At 36.2% G+C, this 21,471-nt stretch overlaps 1 protein-coding gene across 2 annotated transcripts in view; it reads left to right on the top strand.

Moving 5' to 3' along the window:
• Tmeff1 (transmembrane protein with EGF like and two follistatin like domains 1) overlaps window positions 1-21,471 on the top strand; it is a 104,331-nt gene that overhangs the window by 41,742 nt on the left and 41,118 nt on the right. For both annotated transcript variants that reach the window (XM_046457395.2, XM_058578049.1), the window contains exons 4-5: window positions 6,238-6,264; window positions 9,928-10,024. In XM_046457395.2, coding sequence (XP_046313351.1) covers window positions 6,238-6,264; window positions 9,928-10,024 — 124 coding nt within the window. The remainder of the gene's footprint in view (window positions 1-6,237; window positions 6,265-9,927; window positions 10,025-21,471) is intronic.

Raw genomic sequence — 21,471 nt, 5'->3', positions numbered from 1 at the left:
ATATAAGATAACTGTAACTATGTGGGATAGTCTCTGTCCTATTCTGTACCATTGGTCTACAAGTCTATTTTGGTGCCAATACCATGCTGTTTTTGTTACTGTTGCTCTGTAGTATAGTTTAAGGTCTGGTGTGGTGATGCCACCTGCTTCATTCTTCTTACTTTAGCTATTCTGGCTCTCTCATTTTTCCAGATGAATTTCATGACTGCTTTTTCTATTTTTATGAAGAATGTCATTGGGATTTTGATTGGAATTGCATTAAATCTGTAGAGTGCTTTTGATAGTATGGTCATTTTGACAATATTAATTCTGCCTATCCAAGAATTAGGTAGAGCTTTCCATCTTCTAAAGTCTCTATCTTCTAAAGTCTTCTTTAATTTCTTTCTTTAGCGTTCTGTAGTTTTCCTTGTAGAGGTCTTTTACTGCTTTTGTTGATTCCCAAGTATTTTATTTTATTTATTTAATACCTTTATTTATTTATTTTTATGTGGTTCTGAGGATCGAACCCAGGGCCTCGCACATGCTAGGCGAGTGCTCTACTGCTGAGCTACAGTCGCAGCCCCTATTTTTTGATGCTATTATAAATCAGGTAGTTTTCCTCATTTCCCTTTCAGAGCATTTGTCACTGATATACAGAAATGCCTTTGTTTTATGGGTATTGATTTTGTATTCTGCTGCTTTGCTGAATTCATTTATTCTAGAAGTTTTCTGGTGGGATTTTTTGGGGTCTTCTAGGTAGAGAATCATATTGTCAGGAAATAGTGCCAATTTGAGTTCTTCTTTACTTATCCGTATCCCTTTAATAACTTTCGTTTGTGTAATTGCTTTGGCCAGTGTTTCAAGAACTATATTAAATAGAAGTGGTGAAAGAGGGTAATCCCTGTCTTGTTCCAGTTTTTAGAGGGAATGTTTTCAATTTTTCTCCATTTAGAAAGATGTTGGTCTGGGGCTTAGCATAAATAACTTTTATGATGTTGAAATATGTTCCTGTTATCCCCAGTTTTTCTAGTGTTTTGAATATGAAAGGGTATTGTATTTTGTCAAGTGCTTTTTATGCATTTGTTGAGATGATCATATGGTTCTTTAAGTCTGTCGATATGAATTACATCTTTTGATTTCTGTATGTTGAACCAACCTTGCATCCCTGGATGAAGCCCACTTGATTGTGGTGTACTATATTTTTGATATGTTTATGTATACGATTTGCCAGAATCTTATTGAGAATTTTTGCATCAATATTCATTAGAGATATTGGTCTGAAGTTTTCTTTTTTTGATGTGTCTTTGCCTGATTTTGGAATCAGGGTGGTATTGGCTTCATAGAATGAGTTTGGAAGTCTTTTTTCTATTTTCTGAAATAAATTGAAGAGTATTGGCATTAGTTCTTCTTTAAAGATCTTGTAGAACTTGGCTATGTATCCATCTGGTCCTGGGCTTTTCTTGATTGTTAGGCTTCTGATGGGTGTCTTCTATTTCATCACTTGAAGTTGATTTGTTTAAATTTGTGTATTTCATCCTGGATTCAGTTTGGGCAAAATATGACTCTAGAAATTTGTTGACGCCTTCAGTGTTTTCTATTATATTGGAGTACAAGTTTTCAAAATAATTTCTGATTATCTTCTTTATTTCTGTAGCGTCTGTTTTGATTTTCCTTTTTCATCATGTATGTTAATGATTTGTTTTCTCTCTCCTTCTCTTCGTTAACATAGTTAAGGGTCTGTAAATTTTATGTATTTTTTTTCAATGAACCAACTTTTTGTTTTGTCAAATTTTTCAATTTTTTTTGTTTCAATTTCATTGATTTTAGGTTTGATTTTAATTATTTTCTATCTTCTGCTTTTGGTGTTGATTTGTTATTCTTTTTCTAATGCTTTGAGATGTAATGTTAAGTCATTTATTTGTTGACTTTTTCTTCTTTTAAGGAATGAACTCCATGCAATGAACTTTCCTTTTAGAACTGCTTTCATAGTGTCCCAGAGATTTCGATATGTTTTATCTGTGTTCTCATTCACCTCTAAAATTTTTTTATCTCCTCCTTGATGTCTTCTTGCAACCCATTGTTCATTCAGTAGCATGTTATTTAGTCTCCAGGTGTTGGAGTAGCTTTTATTTCTTATTTTATCATTGATTTCTAATTTCAATCCATTATGATCTGATAGAACCCAGGGTAGTATCTCCACTTTTTTATATTTGCTAAGAGTTGCTTTGTGGCATAATATATGGTCTATTTTAGAGAAGGATCCATGTGCTACTTAGAAGAAAGTATATTTGCTTGTTGAAGGATGAAATAGTCTATATATGTCAGTTAAGTCTAAGTTATTGATTGTATTATTGAGTTCTATAGTTTCTTTGTTCCGCTTTTGTTTGGAAGATCTCTCCAGTGGTGAAAGAAATGTGTTAAAGTCACCTAGAATTATTGTGTTGTGGTCTGTTTGACTCTTGAATTTGAAAAGTGTTTGTTGAACGTGGATGCTCCATTGTTTGGGGCATATATATTTATAATTGTTAAGTCTTGTTGGGGTTTGGTTCCCTTGAGCAGTATGTAGTGTCCTTCTTTATTCCTTTAGATTAACTTTAGCTACTTTATTTGAAGTCTACTTTATTTGATATGATGATGGAAACCCCTGCTTACTTTCACATTCCATGTGAGTGGTATGATTTTTCCCAGCCTTTCATCTTCAATCTGTTGATGTCTTTTCTTATGAGATGAGTCTCTTGGAAGCAGCATATTTTGGGTCTTTTTAAAAATCCAATCTGCTAATCTGTTTCTTTTGATTGGTGAATTTAGGTCATTAACATTCAGGGTTATTATTGAGACATGATTTGTATTCTCAGCCATTTTTTTAAAAATTTTTGATATTTAAGGTGACTTGGTTTCTCCTCTGATTAGATTTTCCTTTAGTGTAATCCCTTCCTCTGCTGATTTTTATCATTGTTTTTTATTTCCTCTTCTTGGAATATTTTGCTGAGGATGTTCTGTAGTGCAGGCTTTCTAGTTGTAAATTCTTTTAACTTTTGTTTATCATGGAAAGTTTTTATTTCATCATCAAATCTAAAGCTTAATTTTGCTGGATATAAGATTCTTGGTTGGCATCCATTTTCAGAGCTTGATATATGTTGTCCATGATTTCCTGGTTTTGAGTGTCTTGGTTGAAAAATCTGCTGAGATAAGAATTGGTCTTCCTCTATGTATAATCTGATTCCTCTCTCCTGCAGCTTGTAAGATTCTATCCTTATTCTGAATATTCTGAACTAGGCATTTTCATTATAATGTGCCTTGGTGTAGATCTGTTGTAATTTTGTATATTTGGTGTCCTGTAACCCTCTTGTATTTGGTTTTCCAATTCATTCTTCATGTTTTGAAAATTTTCTGATATTATTTCATTGATGAGATTATGCATTCCTTTGGTTTGAAACTCTGCGCCTTCCTGTATCCCAATAACTCTTAGATTTGGTCTTTTGATGCTGTCCCATAATTCTTGGATGTTCTACTCATGTTTCCTTACCATCTTTCCTTACCATCTTGTGTGGTCAACTTTATTTTCCAGATTGTATACTTTGTCTTTATTATCTGATGTTCTGTCTTCCAGGTGATCTAATCTGTTGGTGATGCTTTCTATTGAGTTTTTTTTTTTATTTGGTTTATTGTTTACTTCATTTCAAGGATTGCTGATTTTTCTTTTTTTCTTTTTTTAGAATCTCATCCCTTTCTTGAAATAATCTTTTGCTACCTATATTTGCTCCCTTATCTCTTTGTTGGTGTGATCAATGGATGCCTGTATTTGCTCTCTTGTCTGTTTATTGGTGTTATCAATTATTGCCTGTATTTGCTGTCTTATCTCTTTGTTGGAGTGATCAATTTTTGCCTGTGTTTGCTCTTTTAGGTCATTCTTTAATTCAGAGATCATTTTAATTATGAATATTCCTAACTCCTTTTCTGGCATTTTATCAACTTTGCTGTGCATGGGTTCTGTTATTGTAGTATCCTGGTTTGTTTGGGGGCACTTTCCTCCCCTTTTTTTTTCATGTAGTCTATGTGTCTTCCTTTCTTGCAATGAGGATCTGAGATATTTCAGTTTCTACTCTATATTCTTATAGTGTCTGTGCAGATTGTCTACATCTCACCTTGATGTTAGGCTTCCACACCCTGCTGGTGTCCCTCAGTGTGTGCTACTGCAACTAAAGGTGGCGGTGGCAGTAGCCAAGGTTACTTGAGATAATAGTGGAGGTGCCCCAAGATGGATGCAATGTTTTACACAGATGGGGCTGAAAGGGTGGGCCTTACACTGTCTTTGGGATGCCTGCTCTGAGATGCAGCTGCTTCTATCTAGGCCCTGTCTATTGTCAAAAAGTAGAGGCTACCGCATGGGGATGGCTATGAGGATGGCTATGGTGATGTTTGCAGTGTCCCAAGATGGAAGTGGGTTAGGCTTGGGCTCCCAGGTGGAGGTCAGGGTGGCGGACTTGGACCTACCCTGGGCCTGGGTCTATGTTCTTGTGGGCGGATCTGGGCTGAGTCTGAGCTCTCACAGTGGTTTGCTGGTTGGAAGAGGTGGTCCTGTGCTGCAGGTCCATTGGGTGTCTGCAGGTGGCGGGATGGACCTGGGCCTACTCTGAGACTGGATCCAGCGCAGGTTAGTGTGGCCAGCTTAAGCCTTTTCTCTGAAATCTTTCTTCTGTGACATCTCTAGTCTGTTTGTTCACACTTTATATATATCTACGCATATAAATACTGTATTTTATTTATCTTACATGTCTGCTTCCAGCCAGATCAGTGATTTCTCAACCTCAGGATACTATTGTCCTGTCTAGGGAGGTATAACATAATCTCAGGGTTAGGATGGAGTGATGTGGGCTGGAGAAGGTGTGTGTATTGACTACAGATATAATCTAGAATTATTCTACTTCATTATGAGTAGTCATAGTGTTTATTTAGAAATTTGAAATGACCAAGGAAGGCATGATATTTTTATATTTATTAAAATTAGACATGGGTTGAAAAAGAGGTTGGGAGTAAGTGTCTCATGCACTGGGAACATGTCTTATTTATCATTTTATGCCTAGCATGTGTCATGGTGTCTGGGACTGAATACGCACCAGTGGGTGGATATGGAATAGAAGGAATAAGGAAGTGTTTTCCTAAGAAAATTTGGTCTAAGAACAATGTTCAATTAATTCCCTTCCTTGTTTTTTGTTTTTTTTCCCTATTGATTTACTCTTTCTTTTCCTCATCACTTAGGGAAGATGTCACTTTATGGCTAATTAATCAAAATTGAACTCAACTGAAGACATTTCCACAAAAGCCCATGAAAATTTTGCAATCAGTACTGCATACAATCTATGTTTTTCTCATTTTTCCTGTTTTTACCATATCTGGGAATTTGTTGTCTAAAGGAGATTGAAGGGAAGGGAGCTGGGTGTTGTCTTTCACTCCAGAGAACTATTTGAAGTATGGATTCTCTAGAATAAGGGTATTCTCTCTCTTGTAAAGTGCTGTGTGATATTCTTCACTTACATTCTCTGTGTGTGTGTGTGTTTTTTTTTTAACAACTCCATGCTGATTATGCCACAGTGGTACCTACTTTTCAATGTGATTTTGTTGTATGTTGGTTCTTTTAGCATTATAAAATACATATTTTACACTAATTTCATTTTAGATTGGCTATTTTCTGAGATTCCTCCTGATAAGATTTTCTAGAAGTAATAGTTAATTTCATCAGAAATATGAAACACTCAGTCCTGAGCTCCTTTGCTTCCAAACCTCTGGGCTTTCCTCTCCTCTTGCTACCTGTTGGCTTTTGTTCGATATCCACAGATTTCATTAAGAAGATTTATGGAGCAAGACTCAAAGCTCTTTTCCTGCCTTTGTGATGAAACAGCTTTTTCATTATTCCTCTCAAGCTTTAACAAAATTAAATATTCTTTCACCTTTTAAATGAGTGAATTAAAATTAGTTGTTTATATTTAACTATTTATAATATTTATTGGTCTTCACTCTGTTGTACCTGGACATTTTCTGAATGGGTTAAAAAAATTTGAGCTATAGATAATTATGTATCCAAGTCACATTTGAGAGAGGCATAAAATATGTTAGATAGCAAAAAAAATGATAGCAAAATATAAGAAAGGGACTGTTATGATAATGAATATTACAGTTTTATTTTTAAAAAGACATTTTACTATTTGAAAGCATTAAATTTCCAGTAAAAGTGTTTATATTTATTGTTTCTCTTTTCAGATAATGGTTCTGGATCTGGAGAAGGAGGTAAGTTTTAAGTACTTCTTAAAGGGCATTTGTTTTGTTGCACTTTTCTTTTTAACAGCTTTGAGATGTAATCAGATACCACTTGGTTCAGCTGTTTAAAGTGTACAACTTGGTGACTTTTAGTATATTCACAGAGTTGTACATTTCACTACAATTAACTTTAGAACATTTCATATCTAGAACGAAACCATTTGCCCCTTAGCCATTATCCCTCACCACTGCATGTCCCTTGGCCCCAGCCATTCCCTAGTTTATGCATTTTTCACTGAAGGTGTGTTGTCAGACTAAGAAGAAAATGCTGTAGCCTCTGTTAAATTGAGGCTGCACAAAACTACTTCCTCTTGAGATCATCCACACAAAGGAGTTTAGCTTGGGTCAGAGTATTTGTGATTCTCTCCTACTCCTTGCTTCCAAAATTTTGATCATAAGGAATTTTTTGGGTGGGGGGGTGTGTACCAGGGATTGAACCCATGGGTGCTTCATGCTGAGCCATATCCTCAGCCCTTTTATATATTTTGTTTAGAGACAGGGTCTTGCCAAGTGGCTTAGGGCCTCTCTGAGTTGCTAAGGCTGGCTCTGAACTTACAATGCTCTTGCCTCAGCCTCCTGAACCACTGGGATTACAGTCATGTGTCATTGCGCCCAGCTCTATCATTAGGAATTTTTAAGGTACAGGGTCATAATACTCAGAGTCAGTTTTGTATAGAAAAGGGAGAACTTACAGAATAGTTCCAGTGAAATTTAGAGTTTAAACCCTTAAAATTTCCTAATGTTTTGGGGCTGGGGATGTGGCTCAAGCGGTAGCATGCTCGCCTGGCATGCGTGTGGCCCGGGTTCGATCCTCAGCACCACATACAAAGATGTTGTGTCAGCCGAAAACTAAAAAATAAATATTAAAAGTTCTCTCTCTCTCTCTCTCTCAAAAAAATAATTTTTTTTCTAATGTTTTAATTTTTATTTTACAAATATATGAGCAAATTAATATTTGGCAGTAGCAAATAATAGAGTTTAAATGGTCAGAATTAAGAATGACTAAACTAGGGGGCTGGGGATGTGGCTCAAGTGGTAGCGCGATTGCCTGGCATGCGTTCGGCCCTGGTTCTATCCTCAGCACCACATACAAACAAAGATGCTGTGTCCGCTGAAAACTAAAAAAAAAAACCTCTCTCTCTCTCTCTCTCTGTCTCTCTCTCTGAAAAAAAAAAAAAAAGAATGACTAAACTAGGGGCTGGAGTTGTAGCTCAGTGGTTAGAGCACTTGGTTAGTGTATGTGAGGCATTAGGTTCGATTCTCAGCACCACATATAAATAAATAAAGGTCAGCAACAAAAAAAAATTAAAAAAAGAATGACTAAACTATTTCACAGTCTAGTGAGGTTTTAATTCTATCTATTGTATGAAAAATAATATTTGAAGTACTATGAGGATACCGTAAAAGAACACTCATGCTGGGAAAATTTGCTCCAAATGTAAGCTACAGTTATGATCATTCAACACCACATGAAACCCTATTCCAGACTACACCTTACTCTGTATTTCATAGATTTCTAAAATTCAAGAGTTGAAAAGGACTTGAAAGGTTATCTAGAGAACAGAACAATCATGAAGAAGTTCAAGAATAGCAGCTTCAGCCAAAAAGAAAGTGATTAAAGCTGTTGAACTATGAATTTGATTTATTTTTATTTTTACTTTTTTGGGTACCAGGGATTGAACTCAGGGACACTCAGCCACTGAGCCAAACCCCTAACCCTTTTTTGTATTTTTAGAGACAGGGTCTCGCCAAGTTGCTTAATGCCCTGCTAAGTTGTTGGGGCTGGCTTTGAACTCCCAAACCTCCTGCCTCAGCCTCCCGAGCTGCTGGGGTGGGTTATAGGCGTGTGCCCCTGCGCACAGCTAGAATTTGATTTAAATGGACATATTCAAGCAGAACTTTATAATGTGTGAAGGATCAGCCCATGACTTCTAGATCTTAGAGCTAGAAAGGATTTTAAGAGATCAGGTCTAGATCCTGTGGTCAGATATTCAGTCAAAAAGTTGTTCTTGTTCCTGTGATAAAAGAAGTGAGAATAGTTTTCAGGAATTGCTAATATGAAACGGTATTGGATATCTTACTCTAAGGAGGTAAGTTGGTCCTTTTTAGGAGTATGAATTAGAAAGATTAGTAGTTTACTTAAATTAATATATAAATCTTAGTGAGCTATTGGTGGTACTAGTATTTCATAATGTTTTGAATCCTCAGAATTACTTAGGATTATGATCTCTGAAATCTTCCTGGAAATATTTCTACTTAGAGTGCAGGCAAACACACCAAATTGGAAGTCTGGAAGTATTTATACTTAGCATGGTATTTCCTTTAAAAATTTCTCCCTTCCTCCCTTCTGTTCTTCCTATTCTTCCTTTCTTTTTTTTCCTCTCTCCCAGGGCCTTGTGCATGCTCAGCAAGCACTCTGCCACTGAGCCACACCCCCAGACCTTTTTAAGTTTTATTTTGAGTTGCTCAGGCTGGACTTTGAACTTGTCATCCTCCTGCCTCAATCTCTCAAGCAGGTGGGATCACAGGCATGCACCACAATTCCTGGCTTCCTTTTAAACCTTATTTACTGATTGATATCATTTGAATTGTATTCTTTCCTGAACAAAATTGAGAAATCTCTTGAGTGAATTGAAATTGTTAAATTGGCCTCAGTGCTGATTCCCTGCCTAGTCTGAGATTATCATGATATGGATCCACTGAGGTTGAGACCCATGTATGTAGGATCTCCTCAGGTATGGGATGTGAGCTGAGTGCTAGTATTTCTGCTGTTTTTTTGTGCTGGGTCATAGGTGCCAAGGGACCAAGTAGGCAAAGGGAAAAAAGGTCCTTTATAAAAAGACCCCTTTCCTTTTCAAAATTTGGAGACAGATATTTGTTTTAATTCTGGAATTAGTTTTTATGTAGTTAGAAAGGCAGGTATGAAACTAATGTGAGGAAAAGGGTGGAAATTACATTCTGTGGTCTTCAAGCATTGTTCTGCTAACCAGCATTATACAGATTTATTTCAATAGAAGGGTAATTACAGAACTGAATTTATTGCCTTTTGGGGGGTTGTGTGTTAGGAATGAAACCCAGAATTACTTTTTAATCCTCTCTCTTACTCAGTGTTACACGGTATTTTTTTTTTAAATTTTTTTAGTTGTACATGGACACCATGCCTTTGTTTTGTTTATTTGTATGTGGTGCTAAGGATTGAACCCAGTGCCTCTCACATGCTAGGCAAGCCCTCTGCCACTGAGCTACAGCCCCAGCCCACATGGTAATTTTAAAAAAAAATTTTTTTAGTTGTCAGTGGACTTTATTTTATTTATTTATATGTGGTGCTGAGAATCGAGCCCAGTGCCTCACTCATGCTAGGCAAGCACTGTACCACTGAGCCACAATTCTAGCCCACATGGTAATTCTTTTAAAAGCAATTCGTTATCATATCTATTTTGCTAGCAACAATACTTGTGTTACAGGTTATATTGTATTCATTATTAACAGCATTGATAGATTTTGGAAGTGACTCTTTGCAAGAGCTGGGGCTATTTTTTCCCCAGAAACAGGATAATGGGTAATGAAAACATGAAATGTATCTGGAAAGGATCCCAACTTTTGGTTGAAAGTTTAATTTCTCTTTTTAAACAGAAGAGGAAGGGTCAGGGGCAGAAGCTCACAGAAAACACTCCAAGTGTGGACCTTGCAAATATAAAGCTGAGTGTGATGAAGATGCAGAAAATGTTGGGTGAGTTGACTGAGGGAAAGGGATAAACTTAGAGGTTGGTCCTCAGCATGACTATATTTATAGAAAGGTATCATTTGCCTGGTTCTGTGTATTTTGTGCTTTATGTATTTGTTAAGTTTAATGCTAGTCTTAATGACTTTTCTCTTAAGTTGATATGATATGTAAATAAGTTTGTTATATTTTAGACAGAAAATCCATTTATAGTTTTTGGATATTACCTGTGGTTTTTTTTTTTTTTTTCATAATTTTATACTAGCTGCTAATTTTGTTAACCCAACCTGCAATTTTGAATTATCTTAGTACACTTTTAATTAATATCTATAACAAAAACAACTTCTCTTTTTCTTCTCTTTCAGTTTTATACAGAAATCTTTTCATATTTTCAGTGTGTTAAGTAAAAAATTGTTTCTACAAATCCCTGCTGACATTTTTGTTTTTCTCATGATCAGCCTTCACTAAGGCTGAACAAAATGACTAGAAGCATTGTCCAGTTTTCCTCTTACTCCCTGGAAGATAGGGGTTCTCTGGTAGAATAGTGATAATGTAGACATTTATCAACAGTCATGTTTGGTTTCCCTTTCATCAGTATTCTGTTCACTTGTTTCCAGTTTCATCCTTCTTTCATTTTCCTACAGTGCCTGCTTTATGCTTGTTTGATTTTAAAAGTTTGCTGACTTTAAGACCTGAGTGCACAAATGCATCTTGTTCACTTCCTCCGTTTCCCCTTAGTGCATATTTCAAAATGCTTATTTTACAGAGATTTGCACTTTCTTTTCCTTACTTTTACATATTTTTGGTGTGTATTTTCCAGTCCCATCTTTTATTCAGTCCTTGAGTGCCTTTCACAAAATAGTAGTAATTAGATCTAATTAGCATTAATGCCCAAAGGGAGTATTAAAAATCAAGATCATTCCATTTTCAGTATTTATGGTACAACATCAACTATTTGGATGGCATTTGGTAAAATTAAATGCCTGATAGTTCAGTGTAGGTGAAACTTGGCAAAAGATAAGCAAGTTCAGTGAGAAGTGAATTCAGTAAGACCTGAATTTACTCTATTTCTGTCCTTGGGTCATTTGGACTGGCCTGTGTCTGCTCAGTTCAACCAGAATGATTTGATTTGGGAGAAAATTTTCCAAGCAGATACTAGCCAGTAGAGCAAGAGAGATGATGGGCAATATGGACTTTTAGAATGAAAAGAAAGAAAAGATGAAAGATATCTTCTTCTTGATTTATACTCATGGCATGATGAAACACCCATGTGTGTGTATGTGTGTGTGTATGCAGTCTACAGTATAGCTATCAATGATTGATTGGCTGGCTCTGTTGATCTGTTTTTATTCCTTTGACAGTACCTCCATTCAGCCTTATTTTATGTATTGCTTTGCTGTCATTTTTCATTCCTAAATAGAAGGAGCTAGAGGTCTTTTACTTAGAAGTAAAACAGATTCCAGCTAGTTGCAAAGGTAGTCCCAAATATGATATCTGTATGACAAAATACACATCTTTATGTGAATAAATGCCTCATAAAATGTATCATATTTTCAATCAGAGCAACTCTGTTTTATGTACTAATAATGTATGTGTTTTGGCTTAAAATAACACATACATTAAATTCTGTGTATCTTAGAACTGTAGCTCTCATTCTTGTACATGCAGGCCCTAAGCACAAGGGAGTGGGCATAGACCACGAAAGGCTTACTGATAGTAAGGAACATATAGGTCTTACCATCAGGGAAGGAGCACAGAGACTGGGATCGCAGTCAAGACCACACAATAGTCAAAAAAGCTTGAGGAAGTAATTGATACCTTTATCTAGAAAATAAAGGATGAAACTAAATTCTACTATAGAATTTCCTTTTGTGTCTTAAAAGGAAATTTTAAGAATATTGAACCTTTTAGTCTATAAAACATTTTGATTGCAGTTAATTTAACAATGTAAATATATCTCAACAATCATTTTTAAAATTTAACTTTTAAATGAACCGTAGCAACAAGAAAGATATATGGAGGTTATATAACTCCTTCAAGGTACTTTCATTGTGCTATCCATGATTGGCACCAAGTGAAAAGTAACATCATCACCTAAGGATAATTTTTACCTAGCTAGCTAGACTTTTTAGGTGTGCAGAAATACGACATTAGTCATTAAGACTCAAATATGCATATGTAAACCTATTACTTAAGATGTTATTTATTGTCATATAAAAAGGCAAACTTTTTGTTTTAAATTTTTTTTTTATTATTATAAACTAAGCACTCTTGTCATGAATTATTATAAATGCCATCAGAGTCATTATTAAGGTTGGGTAGGATCTTTTAGTTTGATCTTCTTCTTATACGGATGAGGAAATAGGACCAAAACCAGGGTTTTGATGGAGTGGATTCTCCTATCTTTTATAAACTTAGGACAATGTTTTTTTGGACCTCATTTGCTAAGTTGTCTTTTTTTTTTTTTTAATTACTGAAAAGAATGCTTCTTTCTTTCTTCAAAGTAGCTTCCTGACAATTTTTTTTTTTTTTTGGCAGGCGGTTGCTTTGTGTGTTTTGGCTTAAAATAACTGCATTATTGCTTTACAGTTCTGTAGAGTAGAAATCTGACACAGGTTGGTCTCTGAGCTGGGATCAAAGTGTCAGCAGCACTACATTCTTTTCTTAAGGCTCTCAGGGAGAATCTGTGCCTTTAATCTTTCTAGCTTCTAGAAGCAGCCCTTATGTTTTGGTTTGTGGTCCCTTCCATCTTCAAAGCCAGCAGTGGTAGATTGAATCCTCCTCACACTGCATCACTCTTGACTTTAGTCTCCCTCTTCTACTCCCCCAGTAGTGAGTAGCCAGTTAGTGATCTTGCTCTCTTTTTAAAAAATTGCTCACTTTAAATTAATGTGTAATAATTGTGCATATTTATGGGGTGTAGTATAATACTTCAGTAAATGGACGCAGTGTATATTGATCAAATCAGGGTAATTAGCATTCCTGTCTCCTTAGCATTTTTTTATGTTTGGAGCCTTGAGCTCCCCTCTTCTAATTCTTTGTGACATAAATAATAGATTATTAAGTACTTAGTCACTCTGCTGTGCTGTAGAACACAAGCATAGGGAATGGGGGCTGGAATGAGGATGAATAACAAGTACCAGAATGCCTGAAAAATTTTTAAAAATAACATTGCCCTCCTCTCCATCCAGCTGACCTGGTCCTAGCTGTGAGGTTTTTAACTTCCTGTCTCCTGGTCATTCTAAGAACTATCGCTTTTCATAGTCCTCAGCTGCCATCTGGAATCCAAATGACTATCGATTTTTCTTATCAGTAACTTTCAGACTTTTTGACTATGCCTCATGTAAGAAAGGCATTGACCTTATTACCCAGCACTTTTATACATATACACATAGTGCTAATGTGTTAAGAACAACAATGTTCTGTGGATTGATACCTTTATTAAATACAGTGCACTTGAATATTTCCTTTCCTATTTTCTTAAAAAATGTTTGTAGAAGCCGGTCTCCATGGTACACACCTGTAATCCCAACTACTTAGGAGGTTGAGGTAGGAGAATTGAGGTTTGAGGTCAGCCTGGACTACTTATTAAGACCCTGTCTCAAAATAAAATAAAAAGAGCTGGGGATGTAGCTTAGTAGTAGAGTATTTGGCTGGTTTGCTCAAGGTCTTGGGTTTGATCCCTAGTACCATGCAAGATAAAAAAGGTCATAGTGATCCACTAAATTGACTTCATAATCCATTAGTGATTATCACCAATGGTTTATAAAATAGTGCTCTAGAATGTAACTACGTTAGTGTGTGTGTGTGTGTGTGTGTGTGTGTGTATGCATACACACACACACACATATCATGTTAGATTTTTGTATATGATTTTTTTTTTTGGTACTGGGGATTGAACCCAGGGGCACTTAACCACTGAGCCACATTCTCAGCCCCTTTTATTTTTTATTTTGAGATGCTAAGTTGCTGAGGCTGGCTTTGAACTTGCGATCTTCCTGCCTCAGCCACCCAAGCTTTTGGAATTACAGGTGTGCACCATCGAGCCCGACTAGATTTTTGTATATGGGTATATCCACTAAAAATATTTTGTATTTTCTCATTTTGAAAAAAAAATTCTTCCTATCAGAAGAAAAGCTATATAACCCATCTAGTTTCCAAAGAGAAACTTATACTTTTCTCTTGATTTAAAGTTTTTGTCCTTAATAATTAAGTTTTAAAAAACTTCAGCATTTTGGGTGCCATGTAAATTAGTTTTTTTGTTATTAAGAGTAGTGCCGCTCATCATGTACAACCATAAGAATGGGGTCCTAATTAGAATAAGTTATATTCCATGTATGTAAAATATTTCAAAATACACTCTATTATCATGTGTACCAAAAAAGACTAATACCATGTTTTTCATTTAGCTATTTTAATGAAATTTTATTTAAATATATTATGTGCTTTCTTGCCTTATTAAATATATCATATTCTAATATACATATATATGCATATGTACAATTTTTGGCAGGGGTGTTAGGGATTGAACCCAGGGATGCATTACCACTGAGCTACATCCTCAGTCCTTTTTGTTTTTTATTTTTAGAACAAGGTCTCACTGAGATGGGCCTTGAACCTTGTGATCCTCTTGCCTCAGCCTTCTGAGTCACTGGGATTATGGGTGTACACCACCACACTTGGTTACATTTTAACATATTCTTTTCTTTTGTACTTGGGGTTAAGCCTAGGAACATTTACCACTGAGCTAATTCCCCACCCCTTTTTATTTTTTGAGACAGTTTCTCACTAAGTTGCTGAGGTTGATCTTGAACTTGCTTAATGTTAAAATTTGTAAAGTGTATTATAGTTCTCAGAGCATTTTTTTCATGGCCCCCTCCCCACTCTTGCTGTCAGATCTGTCTGGTAGGTAGGTAAAGAAGTATTGTCTTGATTTTATAGGTTAAGGTAAGCTCAGGAGAGCCTGAATGCCTTCCTATTAAACAGGAGGACCAGAGCACCCATTGTGTCAATTACATATGTGTAATATGGTGATATTCTCAGAGGCTCCTGGTGTGGTTGTTTCATTATTGTACTGAAGCCATTCTGCTTTGTGTTTTGAATTCTCACATCTATTTTTAAAAAATAATTTTGTGTTGCTACTGTGTCAGACTCATAGTTGCTGCTTCTGGATGTTGACAGTGTGTGTTGTTAGTGAACCTGACTCTAGATGCCCCCAACTTTTTATTTGCTTTTCTGCCTTTGAATAGGAAACTGTAGACTTGTAATAACTACAGCTAATGTAGAAATAAGTTATAAATGTAAAATGAGACTATATGGTTTCTTAGGAGCCAAGTGCATTAACTTTTTTTTTGGGGGGGAGGGGTACTGGAATTGAACCTAGAGGCACTCAACCACAGAGCCACATCCCTAGCCTTTTAAATTTTTTATTTGGAGATAGGGTCTTGATAAGTTTCTCAGGGCCCCATTAAGTTCCTGAGGCTGGCTTTGAACTCAGGATCCTTCTGCCTCAGCCTCCTAAGCTGCTGGGATTACAGTGTGTGTCATGCAACCAGCTAAGTGCATGAACTTTGTTGCACATAATTTATCACTTTTGTCCACTTGGTGATTATTTTAATTCACTTATAATTTATTTTATTTTTGTTTCTATGAGGTTTCTCCCTGTTCCTTCCTGAAGCATACTGTTTCTCCAGTGGTGTTGTAGGCTAGAACAGCTGTATCCATAACTACTTACCTTTCAGATTTATATTTAGAAGTAGGTAGGTAGTGTTCCAAGAAATATGACTCTTGCGAAGAAGAGTTTCAGTATTCCACTGTGTCCATGGTGAAGTATAGTGAATAGACTTTCTACTAAGTCTTGAAACTTGAAAAGAGCTCCTCCCGTCCAGCACTTTATATTTCTTAAACCATATGTTCTTAGTACCATACCCCACTTTTTCTAAACAGTATTTCTAATCTGTCCAAGGCGGAAGTATTGCTGCAAGATAGCCACCAGCTGTTTCTCTGGACAGTGGGGCCACATAATCATAGGACTCCTTCACATCAGTATCTTTTATATACCTGACCTAAATCCCTGCCCAGGAATGGTTTGAGGAAACTGTAGAACCATCAGGCATAATGCCAATACAGGTGAGTTATAAAAACCCTCCAATTATTCCTTTTGAACTTTGTGGTGCGCTTTATGGAAATGGGCTCTGCTGTTCTGCCTCTTTGATGTAATCTCCTCTTTGGAGCTGCTGTTCCCTCCCCCCCCCCCCAGTGATATAAATATCTGAGAATCATATAGGTATGCAGTGTAACAGACAACATTGATAAGCAGCTTAATTCACCTGCTGGGCATCTTTGTCATTTGTGGTGCCATTTTCTGTTTTTGACAGATTCCTGGACAGTATTATAGTCTGATGAATCTCTGCCTGAAAGTTCCAACAAAATTCTTTCCCTTGTTAAAACAAGACTAATGCAACACATTTGTATCCTACAAAATATCCTTCTTTTTGGAAGCTTTATATGCTTAAAAAGAACCAAAGCAGTACCTTCTCTGTCATTTTCTATTCTTTCTGCTGTGTTTTTTCTAATCAGGAGTGACAGTAATTGTTATTTAGTATTGCCTTATTCTAGATACATATAATAATAGGCTTTTAAAATTATTTAGGTTTAATAATTTCCTTCTGTGGCCCCTTAGATTATAATGGAAAAATAATTTTGTATTTTTGTGAGAACAGAAAATAAACACTATTAAACATTATTTTGTCCAAAGTATAGTCTGGATGTTTGTTAGTAATGACAGGTTCTTTTGTCCAGAAATAAGTTCTGTAGTTCATGACAGATGCCAGTAAAGATTTCTTTTTTCTTCTTCTCCTTCTCCTCCTTTTTGTACTGGGGATTGATTGACCCAGGGCACTTTACCACTGAGCTATCTCCAGTCCACTTTTTAAATTTTTTTTTTTTTTTAATTTGAGATAGGATCTTACTGAGTTGCACAGGCTGGCCTTGAACTTGAGATTCTCTGCTGCCTCAGCCTCCTGAGTCTCTTGAGATTATTGGTGTGGGCCATGCCCTGCTCAGTAAAGATTTCTTTTGAGATTTGTCTTTAAAATGTAAAATTCTACATCCCCCACAACCTCCTGCAGTTTTCTTAATGCACTGTAACCTATTTGGCCACTTTGCAATGATATTTTCTTTACCTGGAGTTTCATCCCTCTTTATTTGCTTGTTCAACTCCTTTTCCTTCTAGACTTAGATGCAGTATGACTTACATCCAAGAGGGGGAAGCCTATCTTGCTTTCTTCTGTGGTCATCAGGACTACATTCTTTGTTCTTCCTTGGTCTTGGTAAATAACTTCTGCGTGGCATTTGTTATATACTGTTGGCCTCACTAAACAGACCAGGCTCCCTGAGGGTAGGCACTTTGTCTTGCTGATTTCTGTATTGGGTGAACTTACTAGGGGTAGGCTCCCTTATTTGTCTTTGTTAAATTAGTGACAATTAAAAATTGGGTTTTACTCATTTAGAGCTGCTCAGTACAATTTGATATTAAGGAAAAAGAGATAGTTAGTATTATATTGAACTTTTTGCAGGCTTCATTAGAAGTTTGTTAAATCTAAATAGTTCCGCATGAATTAGCTTAGGCTAATGTTTTCCTAACTGCTAAATAAACTGAGGGAAAAAAAATGGTACTTTCTATGTAGAATAAGAAGAAAGGAAGGGAGGAGAATGTATGGATGTTTTTTAGTAATCACAATATCTTCCGGTTGTGCACAGTATTTGATATATTTCAAATGGCATTTTAGAAGTCTTGATTCTGTTAGTAGTGTTATAAGGTATTTTCCTTATTTTAAAAACTTGGAGCTATGATTTGCCAAAATCATAAAGCTCAATAATAGAAGCAATTTCATTTATTCATTTATTTACTTATGTATGTATGTACTTATGCTTTTGAAATTCACAGTTAGATATTGAAAAGCTTTATTCATTTAGCTTTGTTCCTTTAGTACAGTGAAAGGTCTCTCTCCCACCCTGTTCTCAGGCACTCACTCGTGTTCACAGAGGCAGTCATTGTGATCTTTCTTGTTTAATCTCCTTAGGAGGATTTTATGCATTTGCAAGCAAATATGTACATATATTCTTTGTCTTTTCTTTTTAAAAAGTAACCATAGCACAATTCATCTTCAGTTTTGTATTTTATTTAAATTTTTTATTATAAAATGTACATTGCTACAGAATTGTTTAAAACATATATTCAATTTAAGGGATACCTAATATACCTGTATACCAGAGGCCCTGGGTCCAGCACTTAAAAAAAAAAGATTCTTCTATCACTCAGGTAATTCCAAGGGTTTTCAGAGCTCTATTCCAGGAACTAGGAAGACAGACTCTATTGTAACACAAGTATCATCCCAGGTGGTAGGATTCTGTTTTTTTTTTTTTTTTTTTTACCCTCCCATTTTATTACCTCTTCTAGTAGCTTCTTTTTTTTTTTTTTTTTTTTTAATTTTTTATTGTGGGTTGTTCAAAACATTACAAATTTCTTGACATATCATATTCCACACTTTGATTCTAGTGGGTTATGAACTCCCACCTTCACCCCATACACAGATTGCAGATTCACATCAGTTACACATCCATTGATTTACAAATTGCCATACTAGTGTCTGTTGTGCTCCGCTGCCTTTCCCATCATCCACCCTCCCCCCTCCCCACCTCTCCCCTCCCCTCCCCTCCTCTCTCTCTACCCCCTCCACTGTATAACCCTGAGGGTCTCCTTCCATTACCGTGCAATTTACCTTCTCTCTCCCTTTCCCTCCCACCTCTCATCCCTGTTAAATGTTAATCTTCTTCTCCTGTTCTTCGTCCCTACTCTGTTCTTAGTTACTTTCCTTATATCAAAGAAGACATTTGGCATTTGTTTTTTAGGGATTGGCTAGCTTCACTTAGCATAATCTGCTCTAATGCCATCCATTTCCCTGTAAATTCTATGATTTTGTCATTTTTTAATGCAGAGTAATACTCCATTGTGTATAAATGCCACATTTTTTTTATCCATTCGTCTATTGAAGGGCATCTAGGTTGGTTCCACAGTCTTGCTATTGTGAACTGTGCTGCTATGAACATCGATGTAGCAGTGTCCCTGTAGCATGCTCTTTTTAGGTCTTTAGGGAATAGACCAAGAAGGGGAATAGCTGGGTCAAATGGTGGCTCCATTCCCAGCTTTCCAAGAAATCTCCATACTGCTTTCCAAATTGGCTGCACCAATCTGCAGTCCCACCAGCAATGTACAAGTGTACCCTTTTCCCCACATCCTCGCCAGCACTTGTTGTTGTTTGATTTCCTAATGGCTGCCAATCTTACTGGAGTGAGATGGTATCTTAGGGTGGTTTTGATTTGCATTTCTCTGACAGCTAGAGATGTTGAGCATTTTTTCATGTACTTGTTGATTGACTGTATGTCCTCCTCTGTGAAGTGTCTGTTCAGGTCCTTGGCCCATTTGTTGATTGGGTTGTTTGTTCTCTTACTGTCTAATTTTTTGAGTTCTTTGTATACTCTGGATATTAGGGCTCTATCTGAAGTGTGAGGAGTAAAGATTTGTTCCCAGGATGTAGGCTCCCTATTTACCTCTCTTATTGTTTCTTTTGCTGAGAAAAAACTTCTTAGTTTGAGTAAGTCCCATTTGTTGATTCTAGTTATTAACTTTTGTGCTATGGGTGTCCTATTGAGGAATTTGGAGCCCGACCCCACCGACTGTAGATCGTAGCCAACTTTTTCTTCTATCAGACGGCGCGTCTCTGATTTGATATCAAGTTCCTTGATCCATTTTGAATTCACTTTTGTGCATGGCGAGAGAAAGGGATTCAGTTTCATTTTGTTGCATATGGATTTCCAGTTTTCCCAGCACCATTTGTTGAAGATGCTATCCTTCCTCCATTGCATGCTTTTAGCCCCTTTATCAAATATAAGATAGTTGTAGTTTTGTGGATTGGTTTCTGTGTCCTCTATTCTGTACCATTGGTCCACACGCCTGTTTTGGTACCAGTACCATGCTGTTTTTGTTACTATTGCTCTGTAGTATAGTTTGAAGTCTGGTATCGCTATACCGCCTGATTCACACTTCTTGCTTAGCATTGTTTTTGCTATTCTGGGTCTTTTATTTTTCCATATGAATTTCATGATTGCTTTCTCTATTTCTACAAGAAATGCCATTGGGATTTTGATTGGCATTGCATTAAACCTATAGAGAACTTTTGGTAATATCGCCATTTTGATGATGTTAGTTCTGCCTATCCATGAACAGGGTATATTTTTCCATCTTCTAAGATCTTCTTCTATTTCTCTCTTTAGGGTTCTGTAGTTTTCATTGTATAAGTCTTTCACCTCTTTTGTTAGGTTGATTCCCAAGTATTTTATTTTTTTTGAAGATATTTTGAATGGAGTGGTTGTCCTCATTTCCATTTCAGAGGATTTGTCGCTGATATACAGGAATGCCTTTGATTTATGCGTGTTGATTTTAAATCCTGCCACTTTGCTGAATTCATTTATTAGCTCTAATAGTTTCTTTGTAGAGCCTTTTGGGTCTGCTAGATATAGAATCATATCATCTGCAAATAGTGATAATTTAATTTCTTCTTTTCCTATTTTTATGCCTTTAATTTCTTTCGTCTGTCTAATTGCTCTGGCCAGTGTTTCGAGAACTATGTTGAAGAGAAGTGGAGAGAGAGGGCATCCCTGTCTTGTTCCAGATTTTAGAGGGAATGCCTTCAGTTTTTCTCCATTCAGAATAATGCTAGCCTGAGGCTTAGCATAGATTGCTTTTACAATATTGAGGTATGTTCCTGTTATCCCTAGTTTTTCTAGAGTTTTGAACATAAAGGGATGCTGTACTTTGTCAAATGCTTTTTCCGCATCTATCGAGATGATCATATGGTTCTTATTTTTAAGTCTATTGATGTGGTGAATAACATTTATTGATTTCCGTATATTGAACCAGCCTTGCATCCCAGGGATGAATCCTACTTGATCATGGTGTACAATTTTTTTGATATGTTTTTGTATCCGATTCGCCAGAATTTTATTGAGGATTTTTGCATCTAGGTTCATTAGAGATATTGGTCTGTAGTTTTCTTTCTTTGAAGTGTCTTTGTCTGGTTTAGGTATCAGGGTGATGTTGGCCTCATAGAATGAATTTGGAAGTTCTCCCTCCTTTTCTATTTCCTGAAGTAGCTTGAAAAGTATTGGTATTAGTTCTTCTTTAAAGGTTTTGTAAAATTCTGCTGTATACCCATCGGGACCTGGGCTTTTCTTAGTTGGTAGTCTTTTGATGGTTTCTTCTATCTCCTCAATTGATATTGGTCTGTTTAGGTTTTCTATATCCTCCTGACTCAATCTGGGCAGATCATATGACTTAAGAAATTTATCTATGCCTTCACTATCTTCTAATTTATTGGAGTATAAGGATTCAAAAT

Source organism: Marmota monax, unplaced genomic scaffold (genome assembly GCF_021218885.2).
Source record: "Marmota monax isolate L192 unplaced genomic scaffold, Marmota_monax_Labrador192_F-V1.1 WCK01_AAM20220418_F8-fsc00069, whole genome shotgun sequence".
Classification (NCBI taxonomy): domain Eukaryota; kingdom Metazoa; phylum Chordata; class Mammalia; order Rodentia; family Sciuridae; genus Marmota; species Marmota monax.
This window is presented reverse-complemented; position numbering and strand designations above follow the sequence as displayed.